We start from the raw sequence: 27,194 nt of genomic DNA, 5'->3' as shown, positions 1-27,194 counted from the left end.
TGAAATCTTTGAATGTTCAACAGCATATTGTAACGAATTGGGCTATCTGTGTTGTGGTCGGATTTGTGTGTTGCTGAGTTGTGATGTTTCCGAGGTTCATGAATGCATCGTATGGCAAGCGAGTGGAGCAGCGGAGAAAGAAGAGCGCGAACAGTTGTACTTGGATTAATAAAAACGTGAAAATTAAACTACGTCTGACGGCGTGTTCCTGGAAGAGGCTACAATATGATAAATCTCGCTATTTAAGTTTGACGTTTTTGCTCCTTCGTCTAAGAAACATTTGCAGTCGGGTGATGCCGTCCGTGCATGTTAGATGTGCATCTCATGTAGCAATGTCGGCACACAACTTTTGGACTTAACCACGTACCTTTCCCCATCGGCGATTTTAACAGGACAACCAGAATGTTCCCAAACAGGAGACCTCAGTGTACGGGGGGACCTTCGAGCTCTGGCTCTTTTCTGGCTCTCACTGTTGTGCCGCCACTCTCGTCTCCCGCATGCAACAGTCAATAACACCCGTGTGTAAGATCGTGCTAATAAGTGGACCGAACCGAACGCAAGTGGACCAAACCGAACATGCCATACCGAAACGTATTAATACACTCACGTGTACCGTTACACCCCTAATGACTACTACTACTATTAAAACAAATGTGTGATCATTTGTTCTAGTTTAGCTGGTTTGAGTTTTGCCTTACATGATGTGGTTGACAAAATTTAAAAATGTGCTAGCAAGAAACACCATGTAAAGGAGCTGCGCATCTTGCGTATGTGTGAATTCGCCCCCCTTTCACCATGTCATTGGCTACGTTTACATGGACAACATTTCTTTAATACGATCAGACTTCGGATTAAAATTCTGATCCGATGCATTGTTTTCATGGACACAAAACATTGATCTGATTAGGACTTGCGTGTCCATGCGTCAAACTTTCGAGCGGAACAAATTATTTTGAAACGCGCAGATTGACCAAATATACCGAAAGTAGTAGTAGTAGAAGAAGCCATCGTAATTTCCGTGTCAACAAAACCTTGCTCCGTCCATTTCTACTTTAAACGTTAGCGTTAGTTTTTATATTTTTCGCTGTTAACACTGCCTAATAGAGCTGGAAATGTACCAGTTCAATCTTGTGCCTGTCAAGTCTTTCGTTTGTCTTTTTTCCCCTCAAACTTTATTGACACTAAACACTCGCACTGATTCTACTAGCTTCCGGGACTAACAGAAACGCCTATAATGATGTCACAGACATGGGCAGTAAAGACGGTTTATTCCGAAATGTCGGAGTAAGTGTTTTCATGCATGCCGATCAGATTAACAATCGACATAACCTACCTCTCTCGTTCGGAATAACATCTTGATCAGAATGGGTTTGATCGGGTCAGAATATTCCGAATGAGGTGTGTACACGAAGCAGTTTTTATCCGATCAGCTATTTAATCCAAATAAATGTGTCCGTGGAAAACGTAGCCATTGATAGCAGAGGCTGACATAGTGCTGCTGTGTTGTCAGACATATTATGACCATATACTCTACATCAGTGATGTCAAACTCCATTTTGTGCCTGTGAACCTGTATACTAAATGTATGATCACCTCAAATGATTACAGTACATACTAGGGCTGGGCTGTATGATTGAAAAGTATACATATAAGTCAAGATATAAGTGTTTCATAGTCATCAATGTCGATAGATATCACATTTTTTAACTATTGTAAATAATGACACAGAGAAAAATGAATTTAGTTTATTTAAACACAATACTTAACCTTCAATAAGAGGCCAACGTAACTATCATAGAGTGAAATAAACTGGTCAATATGAAGATTAAATGAATCAGTTTTAAACATGATGTGGTTAGTAGGGCTGGGCGAAGGGGGCGATACTGTATGCCTGAAAAACTGTCACAATACACTACACTACACACTACACAAAACAAAGTATTTCATCCATCAATCCATTATCCAATCCGCTTATCCTCACTAGGGCCGTGGGCATGCTGGAGCCTATCCCAGCAGTCTTCGGGCAGTAGGCGGGGGACACCCTAAACTGGTTGTCGGCCAATCGCAGACAAACAAACATTCGCACTCACGATCACACCTAGGGGAAATTTAGAGTGACCAATTAACCTATCATGCATGTTTTTTGGAATGTGGGAGGAAACCGGAGTACCCGGAGAAAACCCACGCAGGCACGGGGAGAACATACAAACTCCACACAGGAAGGGCAGTGTCGGATTCAAACCCAGGGTCTCTGCACTGTGAGGCGGACGTGTTAACCAGTCGACCACCTAAGTATTTCATATCCGTCAATATTGATAATTATATTTTAGTATTTTAGTAAAGAAAAAAAAAACCTGTGCATGTCTGTCGATGGACATGACTTGCTTTCGTGGGCCACATAAAATGATGTGTCGGGCTAGATCTGGCCCCCGAGCTTTGAGTTTGACACCTGTGATATACATGTAAAATACATGCTTTTCACTTTTCACTTGTCATCTTGTGACATTGTATTTTGGAATAGTGAAAAAGCTGGTATGATTGTATGGCACAGCCCTAACGCTTACTTACACTAACAACAGCGCTCAGACAACTGTCCAGTGGACCATGGACTTCTGCACTTCAGTCCAGAGTTCCACTTTTGTACTTCCATCAGCATTGTTATTTAATAATTGATTATTAAAATGACTAAGTGATTCAGAATTGTTTACATCTGCATCTAAATTTTCATTTTTTTTTCCTTCCAACCCTAGAGTGAATGCGTTGCTATCATAGTGTCAATAAAGCTCCAAATATAGCAGTACACATTATTAACCACTGATGCATAGAAGTATAAAGAACGGAAGCATTTTTGAATGCTGCCCTGCTTTTCTCACTTTTGAATGCCTTTTACTCCTTTACTTTAAAAAGCAGCAACTCATTTTGGTCTTTACATAATTGCATTGAATGTTCATGTGAGCGTGAAGGTGTGCTTCCTCAAAATACAAGCTCCTACAGGACTAAGGTGTGTTTCATGAAACAGTGTTGAAAAGAAAACTTTTGTTTGGACCCATTTGGTGGTTGCTGTTTTTTATGGATGGATCTCAACTGCTTTCTCTCTTGACACTGCGCCCATAAATGCTCACAACTTTTATTATTTATATTATAGACATGTTTGTGCAGGTTTATGTGCTTCAAACACTCAGTGGCTACAGCATTAGGTGCAACTGCATCCCTCTAATGAGCAGAGATGGGCAGTAACAAAGTACAGACTTTGTTACTGTACTTCAGTAGTTTTTTTGCAGTACTTTACTGGGTTGATTTATCGTTTAGTTATTGATTTATCAGACTACTTTTTACTTTTACTTACTACATTTTCAAAACAAGGTCGTTACATTGGGATGTCCCGATCTGATCATGCGATCATAAATCGGTGCGGATCACATCGGGATCAGCTGATCGGGATCAGGGCAAAAAAATGGTTTTCTTCATTTTACGATATTTTAAATTGCAAAGTGACCAAATAATCCAAAACTATAAAAATGTTGTCAAATAGACCGGTAATAACTTAGCGGTGTAGTAAGAGTGACTGTTAAAGAACCCCTACAGACACATACGCACACACACGCACGTTTGCCTGTGCACAGTACTCTCCTAACATCCATCCATCCATCCATTATCTGTACCGCTTCTCCTCACAAGGGTCGCGGGGCGTGCTGGAGCCTATCCCAGCTGTCTTTGGGCAGTGGGCGGGGGACACCCTGAACTGGTTGCCAGCCAATCGCAGGGCACACAGAGACAAACATCCGCACTCACAATCACACCTAGGGCAATTTAGAGTATCCAATCAACTTACCATGCATGTTTTTGGAATGTGGGAGGAAACCGGAGTGCCCGGAGAAAACCCACACAGGCACGGGGAGAACATGCAAACCCCACACAGGGAGGCCGGAGCCGGGATCGAACCCACGACCTCTGAACTGTGAGGCGGACGTGCTAACCAGTCGACCACCGTGCCGCCTACTCTCCTAACAGTGCTAGCCTAAATTGTTTTTGGAGGAAGAAAATGGCTTTTATGCTTCTTGAGAACAAAAAGACACGGGCAAATGTGAAAACACTCAGGGTAAGCCGAATGATACTTCTAAAATAGCTTAAGTCTGCAAAGCCTGATATAAAGCCGAGGCGGCTTTATATGAGCTGAGCGGCATTGTCAAAGAGTTGAGAGTGCAACAGACAGGTTAGCAATAGTGACGCTTTGCCTTGACATAGACGTTTATGGACTGGTTGCATTTAACAAGGTTATGAATCAATAGTGTCGTTTGTAGACGAGAGAAGTCATGCACATACCCAGCAACCACGTAGCTGCGTCGACTCTGCATTTTAGCTTGCACACACCTATAAATAACTACCGTATTTTCCGGGCTATAAGCCGCACCGTTATATAAGCCGCACCCACCTAATTGTTTATATTTAGGTGGATGCGGGGAGGGGGGGTGGGTGTTTGCGCGGGGGGGCAAGGTGGGGGCTAACTAAGCCGCACCTTTATATAAGCCGCACCCATCTATGTTGAAAACTTTTATATTTACTGCATTTACAGAACGATTATGAACTGTAAATGTACATGTATGTACCTGAGCAGATTCTTTTGAATAACAGTGCCTTTTAACACTGCAGCAACGTTGCTGATTAAAATAGAAGAGAACCAAGAGAAAATAAACAGTACTTATCTTCATTTCACTGCCGACTGCCGCTCCAGTTTGTCAACTAATGTCCACCAGACTCCACCATCTATTGTTCTACTACATTCTACATATGCACCTGTCTTGTTTTATGTTTATAAAGTCAGCCAAGCTAACACACGACGTGCTAAATCAACAATAGCATTTCACATCGAAACAACAGAACAGACGTGACATCAGCCAATCGCATTCATGTGCACTTCAGGGACCTCTAGGAAAACATAAAATCAAAGCATTACAGCACCTAATACAATAACCTAACGCGCCCTCGCCTGTTGAACTCCCCCACCTGCAGTCAGTCGAGTCAATGGGAAATATATTGTATTGAATTGTACTGTCATTCCGGTTAGAGCGCCCCGAGCGGCGGAGGAAAAATCCACAGAATAGCCGCACCGGACTATAAGATGCATGGCTCAAAATCTAGGGAAAAAGTTGCCGCTTATAGTCCGGAAGATACAATAGGTAAATGTATTATTTACCATTAGATAAATCAAATGTGGTGGCACGGTGATCGACTGGTTAGCACGTCTGCCTCACAGTTCAGAAGTCGTGAGTTCGGTCCCGGCTGCGGCCTCCCTGTGTGCATGTTCTCCCCGTGCCTGCGTGGGTATTCTCTGGGTACTCCGGTTTCCTCCTACATTCCAAAAACATGCATGGCAAGTTGATTGGACACTCTAAGTTGCCCCTAGGTGTGAGTGTGAGTGTGGATGTTTGTTTGTCTCTGTGTGCCCTGCAATTGGCTGGCAACCAATTCAGGGTGTCCCCCGCCTACTGCCCGAAGACAGCTGGGATAGGCTCCAGCACGCCCACGAACCTTGTGAGGATACGCGGTATGGACAAATTGGTGCCATTTGCGTCCTAAGGAAATAAAATGTATAAATGCAATCAATATACATGCAATATAAATGCAGCACAAGTTTATTTTGAGAGTGTTTGAAAAAACAATTGGTACTGATTTGGTGGAAAGGCCTGTATGATATAAATGTAAACATATATAATAGCATGCAGCGTAATAGGGATGATCGTACCGATCATACTTTTTTGACGCGCAAGTCAGAGTCTTTGGTTTTCAGTATCTGCTGATACCCAGTCCCGATCCGATATCTCGGCAGTCCATTAAAGACACACTTGATTGGGCTGAACATTGGCACTTATATAATAGATCTGTATGTAAAAACGATCTCAGCACTAAAATTCACCCCCCTGAAAAACTCTTGTAGTATTTAAAGTTGTTTTTTTTTGTGACAAGTTATAACGCCCCCAAATCGGGAAGAGAGTGCTTGATTGACACATCAGCCAGACGACTTCAATGAAGTAAGGACACGAGTATTGTAATATTGTTTCCTGAAAACAGTGACCAGTCACCACACAAATTTATATGCACATTCCTACGCTTGTCCACTTCAACCTGTGAAAATATAAAAGTGATTGGCACATAATTTGGGGTTTTATTCACATTAAATGTGAGCTCCTATGATATGATGATCAGATATTTAGTGCTGCTAAAGATTTGTTAAACGTCATTGGCAAGCAGACTGGCAGCTAGCTCCTGTGGCTAACACCACTGCAGCTGTCGAGGCAGCAATTAGCATTCGGCCGTTAAACAGATGAGGTTAGCAGGACATAATTAGCTTCTTACCGGCCAGACATGGGGCTCCGTGTCATGGACGCCCGCTGTCCAGACAGGCGAGTAGCACCGCGTTCGCCACCGGTCAAGCAGCTGTGGCTGCGCGAACGCTAATTCTGTCCGGCCCCAGATGCAGCTCGGCGTCGCAGTGCGAGTCACCCGTTCGAGTGGCTCAATTTCAGCTATACAGCTGCACGACAAGCCCTGGAGGTCGGCTTGGCGAAATTTCAAAGGTGGAATTTGAAAAATCCACTATGTGAGGATAGTGCGCTGCAAAAAATGAATGAATGGATGGACGGTATTAGAAAAATTCTGAGCACCGGACTTCCAGCGATGAGGCCGACCCTCCATGTGAGTGTGGAGTTATAAATTGTTTTCTAATTGTATTTTTTTTAAATTGCCACACAGAGAAACAATAATCACATGCCGGAGAAGTGGTCCAAAATGGCCACAAATAATGTATGTTTGGTCTTACAAGTTGTGGTATTGCACATGTTGATGATGGTTTAGAAATGAGTCCCTCTGTTGGTGCTCGGCTCTGCTCTGCTCACTTTATAGCTCAAGCAGTTCCTCTGGAAGTAGATATACGTTTCTCTCCATGTCTGTTGCATGTACTGTATTTTCCTTGTCAATCTAATTTAATTGAAGCGCGTCAAGCTGTCCCTGCTTAAAACAAAGACGTTTCCAAGTATTACACAAAAAATGAACTGCTATGAACAGTTTCTTCTTCACTGTGGTGAAGTCAAATTGTAATAATATTAGTAGATGTGTTTTTGCAGGTGACTAATTTACTTCAGGTGTGTGTGCGTGTGTGCGTGCGCGCATGTGCAAGAGTACTTATGTCTGTGGACAGGGCATGTGTGCAAAGCAGAGAGTGTGTGATTAAGGTGGTCAGCAAGCAACTTCAGACATGATCTCTGTCTTATTGGAGCTGGTTAAGACCTGTGGCACAAAGTTGTTTGTGGCATACGTAGTTATATAAACCCGCACACAAAGACTAATGGCCTCCTGTAGCTCCGCACCGTGGAGATGAACAGGCCCCCAGTAGAATCACCTGTTGTGCTCAAAGGCGTTTCTATAGTAACACCTCAGAGCCCTGGCCCCTTGCCCTATAAGACTCTCAACAAACACAGACCCCCACCACTCTTATTTGGAGTGCCATAAAGCACACACACACGCACATCCCCCCACACACACACACTTTGTGCACACGTGGGTACTCTTCAGAAGAACCAGTGAATGTACTGAGGATATAAAGTGTGCCGGGCTAAAGGAGGGAGGGAGAGAGGAGGCACATTGTGAGAGTCAGGCTTCCTTTGTCTGTGCTACCCTCAAGGAGCCGAGCGTGGAAAGGGTGGAGGGTGAGCGCGCTTTGTGAAGTAAATAAAAAAAATAAAAAAAGTGGCCTTCACAGACAACCTTTCTTCCCTTTCTCTTGTTCTGTCTTTTTATTGAGGGGGTGTTTTGTCTTCTCCCTTCTTCCTCCTCAACCCATCTTTTACAGTATAAATGCCACTGTAGCTTCTCGCTAGCCATCAGAGTAGACGGCCTGTGTCATAGAAGGTCAGTGAGAGAGAAAGAGGAATGAGTCGCAGGCGTGGAGAGAAAGATGGCTGCTGAATAGACGATTACATAGATGGAAAAAACTATGCTTAGTCCGACTATTTTTTGAAGTTTCCTGTCTCGTTTATCGCCTACAAAATGGGCGTCTGTTGTAGGCGAAAGGGCAGACCGGTCCGTCACATAGGCGGGATGCCCAGTTCTGGTTATGACACATCTTAGCCAATGTTAATGGTATAAGACTTAATCATTTGAGCTGTTGTTAAGGAGAGTAATTTCTAGATGAGTAGGGTGTACCCCACCTACTGCCTGGAGACAGCTGGGATAGGCTCCATGGATGGATGGATGGATGTTTTCTAACCTGTCAAGTCATGGCAGATATTTTGCATAAGAAAAATCTCATGGTAAACCACCAAACAAAAATATCAAAAAGTATGCATACTGAAATAATGATCTTGTCTCACTTTAGTCACAAATGTACTTATTCAGTGTGAAACTTAAGCTTGCACAGTTGAACACAAAGTTGATGTACTTGCAGGGAAACTATGTTCTATGAATGGATATAAAGCTTTAGTTTTTTAGTACCTTTAGTACCTTTTGCCATCCAATTGAAGAGCAGATATTTGTTATGTATATGTATATATGTATGAATATATAGTAGGGGTGTAACGGTATACATGGGTGTATTAATACGTTTCGTTAAGGCATGTTCGGTTCGGTCCACCTTGTGTACCGTTTCTGATCAGTTTTATTATTATTATGATGATATGCACGGGTGCTATTGACTGTTGCACCCGGGAGAGGAGAGTGGCAGAACAAAAGAGAAGCCAGTGCGCCAGAAGCCGTGATAAATCATACAATCATAAATCATAAAAAAATAAATAAAAGTCCCAACGTTGTGTGCCGACATTGCTACATGAGATTGGCGGCTATGTTGCAGGTAGCACATCGAACATAATAACGAATACCCGACTTTGAATGTTTCTTAGACGAGGAAGCAAGCAGTCTTTTTAGCCAAAAACGTCAAACTTAAATAGCGAGATTTATCACATAGCGTCTTCCAGGAACACGCCGTCAGACGTAGTTCAATCATCACGTTTTTATTAATCCAACCGGCTATTGTGGGCTGCAGCCGACGCAATACAACAGTACAACAATCATTTCTTTCAAAATTACAACAGCTCTTTCTCTTCTTCGTTCTATGCTCCTCCTCTCGGTAGCCGTACGATGCATTCATGAACCTCGGAAACATCACAACTCAGCAAACCACAAATCCGACCACAACACAGATAACCCAATTCGATACAATATGCTGTTGAACATTCAAAGATTTCAATGCCTAAAAAGTGTAAATAATTTCATAAAGACTTTTTTAAATTACTGTATTGTTTTCATTGTAAAAATTGTTGTGTATATGTATATGTATGTATATGTATGTATATATATATATATATATATATATATATATATATATATATATGCATATATGTGTATATATATGTATAGATGTGTGTATATATATATATGTTAATATACGTATGTATATATATATATGTATAGATGTGTATATATATATGTTAATTTACGTATGTATATATATATATATATATATATATATGTATATATATGTATATGTGTATATATATATATATATGTATATATGTATGCGTATGTATGTATATATGTATGTATGTATATATATATGTATACATGTATATATATGTATGTATATGTATGTTTGTATATATGTATGTATGTATATATGTATATATATATTTATATATATATGTATATATGTATGTATGTATATGTATGTATGTATATATGTATGTATGTATCTATATGTGTATATATATATATATATATACAGCATATATATGTGTATATATATGTATATGTTTGACGAATGGCTCTACCATGGCCAACAGCTTGTACAGCATCAAGTTATTCATGTCTGTGGTTGTTTCTGTGGTTGCGTTCAGTTCCAAATTTTAGTAATACAACAAAACACCTGTTCACATATTCAACCGATTTACAGTAGTAAAGACCTGTCAAAAATTAATTTTGTATGCCCCTCTCTGAATCACATTTTTTTAAATTCGATTTTTACAGTTATCAGTGAAACTTCAGTTCGCAAATGCTCTTGTTCACACAAAATTGTTTTGACAAACAAATATTGCTTTGCTTGAAGTACAGTATGCTTCAGTTTGTGAACAGTTTTTGTCACAGCATCCAAACGAAATGTTCAGTTGTTGTTTATCTCACAGAGTGTGAACATTATTTGTTTTGTGCACCATCTAATTCACATACCTGTAAATTTTCTCTGTAAATTAGCCTCACTATGACTCCCAAGAAAGTGAAAAGTGCAAGTGATTAAAAGCCTTGGAAAGTGTAGCAGCTGTTGTGGCTGGGCCATTGCCACTACTTTTATTGAATTGTTACTCCTGAAGTTATGAATGTTCTGCATTGCAGTATGGTTGTGGAAACGCAGCGTGCCGATCAGTTACTGCTGGTGCGCCGCAGTACGGTGAAACACGTTTATGACATATAACCGTAGCGAACAACAGCCCTCCCCATTGCTGGAGCCGCGGTGTGGACGGCTTGCTCGGCAGGAGGTTCCCGACTCGCCATGCTCATCCATGCCAAGGCATGGAAGGAATGATTATGCCCTGTAGAGTAGGTAGCACCTGGACCCAGTGAGGCATGTTCCCATCACTGGTCTTTGTGTGATCCATTGAGCAGAGAGGACACCTTATCAAGGTTTGTTGTTTTTTCCACGCATACAAATTTGGATAGTGAGCGTCTCTTCTTGATGAGTTGATTCTTTGGACTGTGCACAATGTTTCAGTACCCTTGACATCAAAAGGCCAGGAGAACAGAGGGAGAGAGGGAATGGAAGGGTCAAGAGACTGAGGCTTTTGTGTCTCCAGCCTGGAGAGTTGATTCTCTAATGAGGCCCAGGCAGTAACGCAAGAAGACTGTGTGTGTGTGCGGGTGCGTTTGCGTGTGTGTATGCATGCGATTTACTTCCCATTTTCTACCATTTGGGACTAAATAAGTCTTTGTGAATTAAATAGTGTTTCCTTTTGGAGTACCTTCAAATTTCACCAGAAATTGTAAATGTAACAGACAATAGTGTCTAAATCACTAACATTTGGTTTGAAAAGCAACTGTGACTGGATCTTTTGCACACAACAGTGTATTGTCAGATCTGGGCATTTTACAAAAAATTTGCGGTCCATTTGCCGGCATACCCTTCTGCCGTCTGTCTATCCGCCTTTTTGTCCGGCCGGAAAAATTAGAAATCGCCTATAGGCCGGTCCGTTTATGATTTTAAACGGGCTTCCGTTAACAATTCCGACCACAAACTTCGTCAAACTACCAATCACCCCCCCACCCCCCTGCCCCCACTGAGCGATATTTGAAACGAAAGACTGACTCACTGCGTCATGGAAGCGGCCAGACTCTCTGTGTTTCCTTTTAGCACCTTCCAGGACCTTTTTGGAGCTTTACGTACAAGAGGAAGTCAACCCAAACATATTTTTTTTCCAGAATATGTTCTTTGCAGGCCCACTCGTTGAGACAAGGCATTCTGATTAATATTGCGTTTGCGGAAATATGACTTAAGCAGCAAAATCTACCCGCTTTTAGCCATCTCAAGGGGCGGCCATTTTGTCACTTCTGTCAACTGAAAATGACATCACAGTGTCTCAGAGCTCAGATAATGACCAATCAGCAAAATGGCTGCCCCTTGAGATGGCTACAAGCCAGTACCCTTGATGCTAAATAACTTGATGCTGTACAAGCTGTTGTTAGACAGAGACTTAGCCATCTCAGTCTAACAATACTATTGTTACAGAAACCTTGCCTCAACGCGAAAATAGACGATTACATTGACAAATTGGCTTCCGACTCTGCTTAGTCCGACTATTTATTTAAGTTTCCAGTTAATCGTTAACTACCTACAAAATAGCCGTCAGTCATAGGCAGATAGACGGACCGGTCTGTCACATAGGTGGAATGCTCAGCTCTGTGTATTGTTTTTCTAGATAGAATCTTCATGATTTTTTTTTCTTTTTTCTTTGTTGTTTTGTACCATTGTCCACTCATACACGTGCACAAATTCCAGTATTAGTTGTAATTATGATTTAAACAATGTTGTGTTTCTAAAATGAAGTGTAACAGTGTCCATAGTGAGGTTAACTCGCAACGACATCCTAGCAATAAAAAATATAACTGTAGGGTCCTTCTGTCTCCTAATACCCACACGTTTTTTTAAATTGTCTTTTTAATTGTAAAATGTTTTCCCTTTTTAGAAGCTGAATGAATAACATTCCTCTATCTGAGCTGAATTTAAACATCTTTCAATAGTCTTCAATAAAAAAGATGTGTAAATTCAGATTAGCCGCCGGGGAATTTGAAAAGAAATGTCAAGGTGATACATATGTGGTTCCATTCAGAGCAGTTTTTCAGCTCTTTGACTGGGATTGGCAGAAGCCGGGCGCCTGTGAGCAGAGTGGCACAAGCTGGCACAGTTACAGCATTAACAAACTGTTTTTAATGTTTGAACATTTGTTAACACATTGGCTTGCATTTGTCTAACTAACATGAGAGTGCTGGATCGCTGCCATGAAACTCCTTACTGCAAATATGTGCAAACAACGCCACAAGTATTCACAGCTCACAATGACACCAACAGGTACTGAAAAAAAAAGGGAAATTATGGAATTGGTGTCGCATTTATAAATACTGTTTTTGAAGTTATAAATGCTTGTGTGTCGGTGGAAGTCTTTGCCCGTTCACCAAGAAGAAAATTAGGTCAGAAGTCGCTAATGTTGTAAGAGAATCTGTTACCTATATTTGTGTTTATTTACTACCAAGTGAACCTGTTGATTCTGGCACTTGGCTCTCGCTCACTATCCATTGTGCTTGTCTGCTTAAGGCACTTGAAAGGAGACAATATAATTCCAACAAGTTGGATTGCTGGGTGCGGATAAAAAAAAAAAAAAAAAAGATTTGAAAGTACAGGAAAGGAAGGGCAACTGACAGGAGCTCCATGATTCCCAGAGGGGAAAGTGTTAGGTTTAACGTGTTACGACTTGTAACTTGTAAGTGTTTGTTGACACATGAGAGGATGGTTTCAGTGCTCAAAGAAATGGATGGATTTTTGTCTATGGTATAGTCGTTCTATCCGCACTTTACCTGTAGCATAAAGATACAATAAACTTTCAATCTTAAAATCTTAAATAAGCATTTTTTAAAATGCTTTCAATTTATTCTTTACCCTTTTTCTTCGGACTCTGTCAAATAATTCATCATCAATCGATTAGTTGATGTGCTGTTGTGTATTGTCTATGTCAGTGGTGTCTTCCTCTTGCACATGCAGAAGGAGGTGTGCCACTTAAGACGTTTCTCACGTAAACCTTCACGTTGTTGACACAGTATCGTGAAATAATTGTCAACCTCTCACTCTTGTACTTGTAAGAAGATTAAGGTAGCAAAGGCATGCTCACTGTGCATTTGTCACTTCCCGTTTGTGCTCCGTGCGCTGATTCGCTAGCTACAGCCAATCAGAGTGACCAAATGTTACGACTCACGACGCGGATTCAACATGCTGAAATGCCCACTAGACGCTTCCTGACAAGGTCCGATGTCACGACGGTGTTCGCTACATCAATCAGACTGCGCAATCAGACACCCGACGCTTACGGACGTCCGACGTCGGATTGGTGTGTCTAGGCCTTTACAGAATCCGTTTCATCTCTGTCTTTGCCAAAGGGTATACAAAGTATTGAGATGAACTTTTGTTATTGACCAAATACTTATTTTCCACCATAATTTGCAAATAAATTCTTTAAAAATCAGTCAATGTGATTTTCAGATCTTTTTTTTTCTCATCTTTGACAGTTAAGGCACACACCTATGATGAAAATTACAGGCCTCTCTCATCTTTTTAAGTGGGAGAACTTGCACAATTGGTGGCTGACTAAATACTTTTTTGCCCCACTGTATTGTACCTGTAAAGAATTGTGTATTTAAAATAAGGGCAAATTAGATAGAGGGATAGATAGATAGATAGATCACTTGGGCTTAGTCAATTTATAAGTAGCTTGCATGCTGAAAAAGTGTGGCACCTCAAGTCCATGTGATACTGTATAAGTTTACACTGGCAGCTGTTTATTTATATCTCCATCACTTGCTTATGGTGAAACAGCTTAGAGTGTTAATGACTGGTTGTGTCATACATGTATTTTTTGCGCTTAGTGGGTCCTGACTCAGTATAAAAACAATCTCTTTGAGTGAGATGAAAAACAACTGTTAACTAGAGGTGCGAGAGCTATAAAGGACCGTCGCAACCCTGGCTACGTTGGGGTCCGGGCACATTGGAAAATAATCATGAGTAAACATCTTTAGATGAGACACAAAGTTTTTAACTCATCAGCTCAAATTTCCAGGAGATGTTTGTTAAAACAAGGCAAGTAAATTCAAAATGACATACTTCTTGTTAGTTTGAGCATATGGCTCCGAGAGGCTTTTTTGTGGTCTTGGGATGTTACATATGTCTCCTGATTTTCATAGAGCTATGTGAAACGTACTGTAGCTGTTGTAGTAAAATTTATAGGGTGCGCAAAGGAGACTTTTTTATATTTCTATTTAAATTTGCACAGTAACCCTCTAAAACAGCGGAGCCCAAGTCCAGTCTTCAAGAGCCCCCAGCCTGTTTTACGTTTCCTTCCTCCAACACACCTGAATCAAATGATCAGGGTCGTTATCAGGCTTCAGCCTATTCAAGCTTGCTGATTAGCTGATTGTTTGAATCAGGTGTGCTGGAGGAGGGAGACCCATAAAACAGCCTGCATAGAGGCTCTCGAGGACTGGACTTGGGCACCCCTGCTCTAAAATATGAATTGTTTTGCCATTCCTGATATGTGTGCGAAGTTATGAGTTTTTGCTCAGGTTTAGATGCTCAAAAACAGCGTCATTTTTCTTTGCAAACAGCGCATCACCGCGGCAACAGCATGCAATGAAATATAAATCTTTGAATAACTTTTCATTTTACACATCTTTAAACGAAACACCCAAAGTTTGAAGACGATCGGATAAATTCTCTAGGTGTTCGTTAAAATATATACTAGTTGAAACAAGGCATTCCGATTAATATTGTGTTTATGGAATACAGGACGTCCTTGAATTACGCCGTACGTGTCCTACGACGTTCAACTTTACGATGCCCGTGCCTCATGCGCCATTTTGTCCCCAGCACCATAGTGCCTATGTTTACATGCAGTCAATATTCGGTTTCAGGTCAAAATTCCGATTTCTAAAATATTCTGAATAACCCGTTTACATGATTGAGCAGACAGAGTTGCTCCGGCATTTGAATAACCGACTGTGTACGGCGACGCACGGCGTCATGACTCAAATGAACTTCAGTTCCGCTTGTTACTTTTCACCTGTCAATAAAACACTTGATATTCATATCATTCACTACATGAATGAAGCAGCTGGTTTCCTCCTCGCTCCAAAAGTGTGCTTTTGGGATTCACAGCACAATATGGATTTGGAAACAAATAGTGAAATACTTTAAGCTCAGGACTTTGTCATTTTGTAATGCCTATTTCATCTAATCCGTCTTTCGCTCCATCCTGTACCGATGGCACTTTCATTTTATGGAGAGAACTAGGAATTAGTCAATTGAAAGATTTGTACTTGAAGGAGAGCTTTATGTCTTTCCATCAATTGCAGGAGAAATTTGGACTGCCACCTCATCATTTTTTCAGATGTCTACAAATACGGAATTATGTGCGCTCTCACACACCGCAATTTGAGAAAGCCAAACCTGACATCTTGGACGGCAGTCTGTGCGAGTACCTTGGCTCTGAACATAGGATTTCACTTTTTTATGGCTCATTGCAAGAGGTCTCCATTTCCTCAATTGCAAAAATAAAGGGTGAGTGGGATGTTCGTGTCTTTCGAATGTGGATCACAGAGCTAACAAACACGCTTCATCTTGAAAAAAAATTAGGTATGCAATTAAGGGTAATCTGGACGATTTTGGACAAATCTGGCATCCATTGCGCTCCTATCTCGGGAATGCTTGATTTAGTGGTCGTAGGTCTGGATGTAGGTTTTTGGGGCTTGGGTTTGGAATTTGGGGGTTAGTTAGTGTTGTTGTTGATTTTTTTTTTTCTTGCAAGCCATTTACAATTGTTACTTAAGTTACTTAAGGGTTGTGATTATTGTTTGTAGTTTCGAATGTTATGATTTTAATTAGTCTTCTTCATTCATTACTTTCATTATTTTTATTTTTATTACTATTGTTCAAATATTATCTTTTTTTTTGTTTATTTATTTATTATTGCTATTTATTTATTTATTATTATTATTATTATTTTTTTTTTTTCCTTTAAATTTCCCCACTCTTTGTGCTTACAGTCTTACATGCGGGTCACTGCTATTACTCTGTTCATTATTATTGCGATATTACGACTGTCCATTTTGTATTATTTTTATATATTAATTCTGTTTTTATCGTTTTTATTATTATTCCCTGTTAAAACAAAAAACAAGGCATGTTTTGAATGGCTTTTGTGTGAGTTGTTTGTTTGTTGCTTCAAATAAAAACATTTGAGGGAGTGTGCTTTTGTGCTTGTCTACATCTGCTTGAGTATTTGCGGTGGTTCGCGCAAAACAACACACTTCCGCATACAAGCACTTCCTGTAATACAAAGACCAGCATTCCTTGCGGTTGAGTTTCTCGATAGTGTCAGTTTGCGCACCCGCAGTATCTTTGCCTTTTTCGCCATCCTCTCCTCCTTCTCCGTCCATCTCTCAGCAGTAATGCTAAGTACAGCATCTTGTGCTTTTTATTTTAATGTATTTTGCAGAGCTGGGCAGTCCGTCCCTGGGCCGGACCGATCGGACCCTCCGGCCCGGCCGGATGCCCATTTTTGGGAAGGAGGGGTGGGGCGGGGGGTGACAAATTTTTAAAAATGGCTGGACTAAGCATGGACGGAAGTTGATTTTAGTCCGGCCTACTAATCGGCCCTTATGCGTGTGACATGCTCGTGAGGCGGCCAAAAATCATCTCAGCCTACACGGTGAAAGGCTTCTTTTTACGCTTCTTTCTACTCCCACGTCTGCGCGAGTGACAACTGCTGTTATAGGAATTGTGGTATTGCCCCCCCCCCACCCCCTCTTGTAATGGTAGGCCCCAGTTGCAGGTGGGAGGCGCGGGTTACGTGATGTGACGATAAGGAAATACAAACACGCTTGAGCGCACGTTGCTGTCTCACATGTTGCAATGACATACAGTTTCCCACACGGAGATGGGTGAGCCACGCGGCTCGCTGCTGCTGCTGTAAAATAAACAAGCTACTCACCCACGTTCCCCCTTAGCCGCCACCTTCAAGTTCGTTTTCGCAATAAAACTAAATGCATCGTCTAGTCATCTCGGTCCCTTTATGGTTGTAGCAGGCACAATATCCATTGTTGTCGGTGTCCCGACTTGTTTCAAAACAATTTGTGTCCACGAGTGTATTGAGACCCTAGCACATCAAGGTGGAGTTCATGCACTTTTTCTGGCGTTCCCTACTTCCGGAAATACGCCATAGCAAACCTGCATTGTATAGTGGTTTGCTGGTTTGCTTTTATTTTGAAGGCCGGGAAGGAGGCGAAATGTGCAAAATAAATGAGTAACTTGCCCGCGACTTCTGGCCGTCAAATGGCCGCCCAAATAATTATACAATACGACAAATCCAACCCCGGGGCTCGCAACGCAAGTAAGCACGCAGTTGGGTAAGTACTACTGGCGCATTTGAAGCGTGTCCACAGCTGGTTCGAATAGTAGATTAGCCAGCTAATGATCTTTAAAAAGCCTCTGCCGTTAAAGACATAAAGGACCGGGCCGACAAGCACAGGTGGACAATGGACACAATAACTTAACAAGACATAGAAGTAGGAATACAAGGAAAACATGAAACTATAGTCAATTTTAAACTGAAAGCCAGACCGATTATGATCATAGGGATCCGTTAAACCTCGGTAGGGGGAGCTCTAGACCCATTTTTTTGTGCTCGTTTAAGACAACTTTAAAACAACGAATTTTTGCCTGGCCCCCGATGTGTGTGCAAAGTTTGGTGGATTTTCATTGATAAGTCCTCAAAACTGAATCATTACAGAGAATAAGATGATGAAGAATTTGCACAGAAACAATATATTTGCACAGAAAAAATATACTGTAGGCAGCAGTCATTGCTCAGGCCCGAATTACCCAATCATATGGGCACAATAATTTAAGAATTGATGAAGACACGGTGGTGAGATAGGATATGCTCTATCATATAGGATTTTCAAAACATAGCCATGATCCAATTAAGCTCTCTTTATCGGAACTAAACACAGGTTCCGTCAGACACAAACGCTAACATCTAACCAGTGCTTGCCTCCCATAGACGAGTAGGAAAGGGTACAAGAGAAATCTCTGATATATAAATACAAACCTCAATCCCAATGAAGTTGGGATGTTGTCTAAAACATAAATAGTCAATGATTTGCAAATCCTTTTCAACCAATATTCAATTGAATACACTACAAAGACGATATATTGAGTGTTCTTAAAACTGACAAATGTTGTTGTTTTTTTGCTTTGTTTTTTTTTTTTACACATCACAACATTAGAATTGGGGTTGGTATATGGCAGGATTAATTTCACAGTCCTAACTGACCTTTAGTTACAAAACAAACAAAACATGGCAGGCGTTCCTTATTGTCTTTTGCAATGCAAGTAAACCTGTTCTGGCAGTCAATGGACTTGCGAGTATAATATATTGTCTCTTTCTTCGTAAGACAATGCTCCGAGTAGTCTTTACAAGTACCGTTTCTATGTTTTTTGAAGATCGACAGCTCTTGCGAGTTTTCTGCCTGTGAAAATGGAAAAACACCGGGCGGTCAACAAATCAGGTTCAATAAAATATAAGGTGTAAGATGGCAATGCTATTCATATAGTGGCACACACACTGTGTATGGACATACTCAGTTAAGATCAGGTGCTACTCGGGTACAGTCAGCTGCAGATGGACGAAGTAGGCTACTGTATATGTTGAAACAAAAAACACCCGTGCAGAGGTAACCTTGGTTTACATTGTTGCAGTTGAAGGCATTGTTTAACAAATTCACGTTGACACATTCCTTGCTGTCAACAACTCAGTAGGTCACTGAAATTATGTGCATACCAGTGCATTGGATGACATACAGGCACAGTCTCTCAGGGAGCGTGTGAACACCACCTGTGACAGGTCTACTATTCAGACTTTGTGAAACTTGGATGGGAGACCCAGGAATAACTTTCAGCGTGAGACAAAGCGCACTTGCGTTAGTTACCACTCTACTCGCCACATCGCACAATCGATACCTCAGCTCAAGCACCTAAAGCTGATGTGTATGTCTTGGCTAAACACCGATTTGGTTTCTCACTACTTCATTGTCAGTCCTGTCTACTTCTTGCGATCCATAATAGCAAACACACCACAATGGAATATTGCCAATGATATTATTTTAAAGAGGACCAAGAATAATCATCAGACACTGAGTGGCATCCTGCTTACAACCAGAGGTGGCTACTAACGAGTTACATTTACTCCGTTACATTTGGGGAAATTTTCTACTTCTAGGAGTAGTTTTAAATCACCATACTTTTTATTTTACTTGAGTAGATTTGTGAAGAAGAAACTGTACTTTTACTCCGCTACATTAGGCTACATTGAACCGAATTTACCTTAAGCTTTTTTTAAGCTATTCTTTAATTAAATGTACCGGTAATTCATTTTATTTATTGGATGGACTTTAATTTGCTTAAAGATGATTATTTTGTATTTTCTTCTGATTGAATGGTTGTTTTAAAAATAAATAAAAAAATAAATCAATGAGACGTTGCTAGAGTTACTCAGTATGTGAGTAGTTTTTTTCACCAAGTACTTTTTTACTTTTACTCAAGTAATTATTTGGATGACTACTTTTTACTTCTACTTGTCATATTATTCTGAGGTAACAGTACTTTTACTTGAGTACAATTTTTGGCTACTCCACCCACCTCTGCTTACAACCACAGCAGACAGGCAGACGGTCATGTTAAAATGCTGTAGTATATTCAACCTGCAGCTGTTTTCATTGTTTTATCAGACTTTTGTTGCTTTAATAATTTTATGATGCATTATATGATCATGGCTCAGTTTAAGAACACACACAGATATCCATACTCTGATGCTCAATTTCAAGGTTTGGATTGGAACAATTACTGTATTTGAAGTGACTTTTTGAAGAAATGCAGTAAGATACCTAACAGAATCAAAGTGAAACAATAAAATATGTGGCACGGTTTATAATTGCAGTGAGTCCAGTTTATCCAGCAATTTGTACAAACATTTCAGCAAATCTTTTTTTCATCGTATGTACTCTATGTGGGTGAGTGCTTTTTAAGCGGAAATCAACACAAACATTTTTTTCAAGAATATGTTCCCAGTAGGCTCACTAGTTGAAACACAGCCACAGGCTTCTCTAATGTGACAACTGACATTTAATGAAGCAATTAGTCATCCAATCGGAAGTGTTGTAGACTAGGGATAGACCGATTATCGGCCATGCATTTTGACGAATATCCGCATCTGCCTTTTTCAAAAATCTGTTGGCTGATAATAAATCAATTTAAAACTGTGTTGAAATCAAAGCAAAGATATATGAAAGTTGAACTTTTCTGTCATTTTTAAATTTTGGAGGACATTCATCCACTGTAGAAAACTATATGGAGCTATTTCTTAAGTTTTCATTTAACTTTTTAGGACATGCTGACAATCATGGGTGCTCCCAAAACTTTTTGTTAGGATTTGATCACAAAAATGTTGATTGTCAAAGATTTATAGTAATAATGATCATTTTAAAGTCAGCATTATGCTAATAATCGGTATCGCCCTGAAAAAAATATATCATTTTATTTCTACCACCCCACTGAAAAAAAAATCCTGGGCCATCTTGAAAGTACTCCCCATTAGGGTGGTCCTTAAAATTAAAAATTGGAAATTCTAAGTCCCAACCCTCTAAATCTGTTGGAATAGCTGAAAAAACTCTTCTGGTGAAGTTTTGTCTAAATCAGACAAGATTTACCCCTGCCTCAATGACCTTGAATTTTGCCCTGAAGGTGCGTTTTATTGTCTGGAGCACGGGTGGGCAATTCCGGCCCTCGAGGGCCGGTATCCTGCATGTTTTCTATGTCACCCTGGTGCAACCCACCTGATTCAAATGATCAGGATTGTTATCCAGCTTCTGCAGACCTTGTTGATTATATGATTTGAATCAGGTGTGTTCCAGCAGGGAGAGATGGAAAACAGGCAGGATACAGGCCCTCGAGGGATTGCCCACCCCTGGTCTAGAAGTAACTGTGATATAGCTAGTGTTGTACCGATACTGGTATCGGTAAGTATCCCGATACCACATTAAAACACTGGTATCGGTATCTGCGAGTACTTACAAATAACGTGCCGATGCCATTTCCCGATGCTGTACCAGTACAGAACGTTGAATGCAGCGCTTTGTATCTTGCTCCCTGCTGCTTTTTCATGTGTGTGTGTGTGTGTGTGTGTGGGGGGGGGGGGGTTACAGGAGAAATGTCGGCGATATGTAACTACTTCAACATAGAAACTCCAGCTAGAGCGAATGTTGCAAGAGGCGGAACCAAAGTGGCCAGGTTCAATACGTTAAACCTGATGCAACATTTGAGAACGAAACATGTGAACGAGCACCAAGAGTTTCACGACACTGGTGTGTGGTGACTTTTCAGTATTAGCTGTCGCTATTGGCCCAGAGCGGACGCTCTTAACCAATGGCGGGGCTGCTTTTTCATGTTGAGAGAAAAAAAACTGTGAGGTACAGGAGAAATAATGTCGGCGGCGATATGGAACTACTGTACTTCTACATAGAAACTCCAGCGAGTACAACAGCTAAGTGCAAAATTAACGGTGCGAAAGTTACAAGAGGCGGAACTAAAGTGGCCAGGTTAAATACGTAAAACCTGATAAAACATTTGAGGACGAAACATGTGAACAAGCACCAAGAGCCTGCGGCGGCAGCGGCGGCAGCGGCAGCGAGCATGAACAAGGGGAATGGACCGCAACAACAAACCCTGCTCAATTTTGGATTTTGGAGTTTAACTTGTTGGATTTTTCTATTGCTTGTTTTTGGTTTTGAAAGTGGATTTGGGAGCGGATGTTGTTGCGATGCGTCACTAATACTCAAAACAAACTTTTATAATAATGTCCTATAGCTTTTGTAATTAATCCGACACAATCCCTCTCAAAGATACCTCGTGTATATTATTTCTTATTTTTTCCTGTTTCACAAAGGTTTATAAGTCTGACCAAGCCATGATAGCAATGGTTTTACATTAAAATAGAATTACAAAAACAAATGCTCATATATATATATATCTTTTTTTTTTATTCCAAAAGTCTGGTATCGGTACACTATCGGCATCGGCCGATACCGCACAGCTGGGTATTGGAATCGGTATCGGGGCCAACAAATGGCATCGGAACAACACTAGATATACCGATTAAAGTTTGTATTAATTTAGTATAAAAGTATAAGTATAAAAGTTTTAATACCAAAACTATTAAATTCACACATCATTTGCTGCCTCCTTCACAGATCTCTTGTTTTGCTCAATTTGGCAGATCAGAAATCCAAGTACAGTACTTTTTCAGAGTGAAGTTAAGAGCCAGAAATGTTTTTAATTGGGGCAATCAAATAACTCTGCTTAGCTGCAGTCATGATTTAAAGATAACACCTCAGCCAAATGCCGCCATTTGGAATAACAACGTGTCTGCAGTGCAAAACCAAATATCAATCAAAACCCTTATGTATTGATTTGGTTTACAAAATTTGACCACAATGACATGCTTGGTTTTAGAAAATTCCATCCCTGGACCGAGTGGGAGAGCGGAAACTAGGAGCATTTTCAACTTCAACTTCTTTTAAACTTTATTCTCCTTTTGTCAGACATAAAACGAGATGAGGCTAAACTTCTAGATCGTCGAGGCAGGGTTAAATCATGTCATAATTGGGAACATTTTTACCAGGGGAGTTTTTCCAACTATTTCAACAAATTCAACAAAGTGTTATTTTTTTGGGGTCGCTCCAAATATGCATCACAGGCATCGATGTGCAACACAAGATGTTAAGATTTATTGAGCTATTGACCCCCGGTAGGTGAACTATTGGGTTGGGGAACGATATATGCAGTGTTATCCTCACTTTCGATGTTAAAAGGATTTTGTGGCTCTCATTGTTTTTCCCCCTTTGGTCGATGGCCGAAATGGCTCTTTGAGTATTTAAGGTTGCACACCCCTGTTGTTTGAGGAGCCGTGCAACAATGCAGACAACAATGTTTGACTGAACAACAGCTCTATGACCTGTTTTTACCGTGTGGAAATATTGAATAAGAACAATATGGATACCAGAGTCATTTTGTGCATCCTGTTCCTTGTCAGTTTACACAAGGAAATGACTTGTGAAGAAAGATTAATTCAACCGGCTTGTTGGCTCTCAAGGAAACACACCGATTGGCTTTCAACAAGAAACAGCACTCTTAATCGGAAGCTTTCATCCGTAAAAGTGCAAATGAATCAACTTACAGTACATGTGAAATACTCTATGTGCTGGTTTAGTTCAAATCATGTTAAGAGAGAAGAGTTATTGTATATTTATACCAGACTGACATACACGGACATGCAAGCATCAACATACGCACTTGCACACGCAGGCACGCACACACACACACAGGTGTGAAGCCTCGGACCGTGGCAGACAGGTGGCTTTGTTCAAAATCACAGTGGTGGTTAGGTGAAGGAGAGGCTCTAATCATCATAATGTTTCTGCAGAATGGTGCCGCTTGACATTTTTTTTTTTTTGCTGTGTTCCCGAGTTGGTCTGCACATTCCGCTGGCATTGTTATCCAGCCTGTTTCCTACGGCCGCCGGCTTTTGTCAGTCTCTCCCCCATTGTCCTTGCTTCCTTTGTTCCCCAGCTCAAACAATGGCTTTTTTCTGCCTCTTTATATATATGTGCACTTTTTGCCCTTGTGTGTTCTCTTTGTTTTGTTCTGCTGTCTGCTGTGCCTTTCTTTCACCCGGTTGCAAAACGGGGAAATATAAACACATTCACACAAATGGACACACTTTTTCAGTCATTGTGGTTCAAAGTTTCTCACTCAATCTTTGGTTGCAACCCCCACACTGAGGTGTGTTCTGTTCTGTTTTGTCTCATATTACTCACACATGCAAACAATAGGCTTTCGGGTTTAGGTTAACAAAACCGTCAATTAACCCTTAACCTTGACTTCAGCGATGAGTTAAAATAGTGGAAACACACATGCTTCAAGTAGCTTGTCTGTCAGTAGACCTGAAACGCAATCACCAAAGCAGTCAGTTGGTAAAACCTTCCCAGATGTAAAATGTATTTGTTATAATGTTATCAAGTAACTTTGAGGAAATCAAGCCTCAAAGGATAAATGAATCATAAGGTTATTCACGCCCAGTGAGAGATAATTATGTGCTGTCTCAAAGGAATGGTTGAGCCCAGCCCTCCAGCGCTGCACCTCCTCTCCAACGCGGATGGCAGCATGACATGTGTTGGTGTCAAAGTAGAACAGGAGGAGAACAGTAGAGGAACTGGACTCATCACCAGCACTGAACCCGCTCTCAAGATGTCTCCCTCTCGCGACTGGGTTGGGAATCAGCCACTGGTGGCTCGTCAGCTTACACCACCTCTCTCCTGTTCACCTTTGGTAAGAGCACTCCAAATACAAACTACCAGAGGTGGGCAATTTACTGAAGTTTGATGCTTCGCCATTCGTCATCCGTCAGCAGCATGGGTACCCATCCGTCAATCCGTCTACCGTATTTTCCGGACTATAAACCGCGACTTTTTTCCTAGATTTTGAGCCATGCGGCTTATAGTCCGGTGCGGCTATTTTGTGGCTTTTTCTTCCACCGCTCGGGGTACTCTAACCGGAATGACAGTACAATTCAATACAATACATTTCCCATTAACTGGATGTGACTGCAGGTGGAGGAGTTCAACAGGCGAGGGCGCCATAGACTAGGTTATTGCATTAGGTGCTGTAATGCGTTGATTTTATGTTTTCCTAGAGGTCCCTGAAGTGCACATGAATGCGATTGGCTGATGTTACGCCTGTTCTGTTGTTTCAATGTGAAATGCTATTGTTGATTTAGCACATCGTGTGTTAGATTGGCTGACTTTATTAACATAAAACAAGACAGGTGCATATGTAGAATGTAGTAGAACAATAGATGGTGGGGTCTGGTGGACATTAGCTGACAAACTGGAGCGGCAGTCTGCAGTGAAATGAACATAAGTACTGTTTATTTTCTCTTGGTTCTCTTTTGTTTTAATCAGCAACGTTGCTGCAGTGTTAAAAGGCACTGTTAGGAAAGAATCTGCTCAGGTACATATATGTACATTTACAGTTCATAATCATTCTGTAAGTGCAGTAAATATAAAAGTTTTCAACATAGATAGGTGCGGCTTATATAAAGGTGCGGCTTATTTAAGTTTTTTTTCTATGAAAAAAAATTTAGTGGGTGTGGCTTATATAACTTATATAACGGCTTATAGCCCGGAAAATACGGTAATTTTCAAGACGAACCAAAGTGTAATCGTCTGTCGGTGGGTCCGTTATGTTATTTTAACCGTGCTTCCGTCAGATAACGTCAAATGTCCGCCAGTCCATCAATCAGCAATCGGATGAAAAATCCATCCATCCATCCATTATCTAAACCAATTTTATTAAAATACTAAAGTTTTGCTTACCTTAACCAGAATCCTGTCACATTTATGCCAAAGGTGCAATCCTGGTGGATTGAATTGCTTCCTAGTTCTTGAAAACTGAAATAAAGTAGAAATTACAATAAATGAATGTTTTTCTTTAAATTTGTCTTTTTCTTCTCCATCTGTCTTTTAGAAGTTCGCTTGGTGCATTACTGCCACCTTCTGAAATGGAGTGTGGGCCTACATAATAGCGTTTCACAAACCTTGGTACAGCTAGTGTTAAAGTGAAGTCAACCCAAACATATATTTTTTTAAGAATATGTTCTATGCAAGCCCACTAGTTTAAACAAGGCATTCTGATAAATATTGCATTTGTGGAATAAGAGTTAATCCACCCGTTTTTAGCCATCTCTGGGGGCGGCCATTTTGTCACTTCTGTTGACTGAAAATGACAACTGCTCAGGGCTCAGGTAACAACCAATCACAGCTGACCTGTTTTCTGAAGCTGAGCCGTGATTGGTATTACCTGAGCCCTGAGCAGTTGTAATGTCATTTTCAGTCGACAGAAGTGATTAAATGGACACCCCCTAAAATGGCTAAGAAGGGGTGGATTTTGCTGCTTAACTCATTCCACAAACGCAGTATTAATCAGAATGCCGTGTTTCAACTAGTAGGCCTGATGGTAACATATTCTTGAAAAAAATATGTTTGGGTAGATTTCCTCTTTAACGCCACTCTTTCCAAAAATAAAAATTGCAATGCAAAACTTAACTCACAAGAACTTCTCTGTAAAACTGTCTCTTTATTCAAAGCTACCGGTACTTTATTATTTCTTAGATAAACGGTTCGGATTATGGATGGTCAGCCTGGCTAACACATGATTCTCTCTTTGGTGCATACCGCCACCTGCTGTACATATACAGTAAATGCAGTCTGGGCCGCGTTTCAGTTTCAGCAAAAACGCGTTTCCGTTTCAGCAAACACAGCACAAACAGGCGTCCTTCAATGATAGACTGTGAGGTCCGTTCGAACTTGGCCAGATTAGTGATGACTGCACAGATGGACGAAAAAACACTTCCGTCTGTGCTTAGTCCGTCTTTTTTTTTTTAAGTTTCCCATGTATCATCTAAGGTCAGCATAACGGGCGTCTGTCAGTGACAGACTGGTCCATCGGTCAGACGAAATGCCCACCTCAACAACGCATTTTGCATTCTATATATACAATATTTCTGACATACTATAAAATGATCAATAATTGTAGGTATGTCTGTTTTTATGAAAGTTTAAATACTGAGCACTTCATCAAATTGTTAGCAGGTAGCTAGCTAGCTAGCAAGTAAGTTGATGACTTTCCTCTTCAGTTACTGTTGGAGAAGAGCAAGTTATCAAAGTCAAATGCTCAGAATACGTACATAAGAGCACATCTATTCATTGGATTTAATGAACATGACACG

At 40.7% G+C, this 27,194-nt stretch overlaps 1 protein-coding gene across 3 annotated transcripts in view; it reads left to right on the top strand.

Annotated features, from left to right (window-relative positions):
- sox13 (SRY-box transcription factor 13) overlaps positions 1-27,194 on the top strand; it is a 51,948-nt gene that overhangs the window by 10,119 nt on the left and 14,635 nt on the right. For all 3 annotated transcript variants that reach the window (XM_086040645.1, XM_086040646.1, XM_086040644.1), the window contains one exon: positions 24,516-24,736. In XM_086040645.1, coding sequence (XP_085896771.1) covers positions 24,518-24,736 — 219 coding nt within the window. In that variant the 5' untranslated portion in view covers positions 24,516-24,517. The remainder of the gene's footprint in view (positions 1-24,515; positions 24,737-27,194) is intronic.

Source organism: Filicampus tigris, chromosome 9 (genome assembly GCF_054856515.1).
Source record: "Filicampus tigris isolate MCC_2025a chromosome 9, RoL_Ftig_1.0, whole genome shotgun sequence".
In the NCBI taxonomy this organism is placed as follows: domain Eukaryota; kingdom Metazoa; phylum Chordata; class Actinopteri; order Syngnathiformes; family Syngnathidae; genus Filicampus; species Filicampus tigris.
This window is presented reverse-complemented; position numbering and strand designations above follow the sequence as displayed.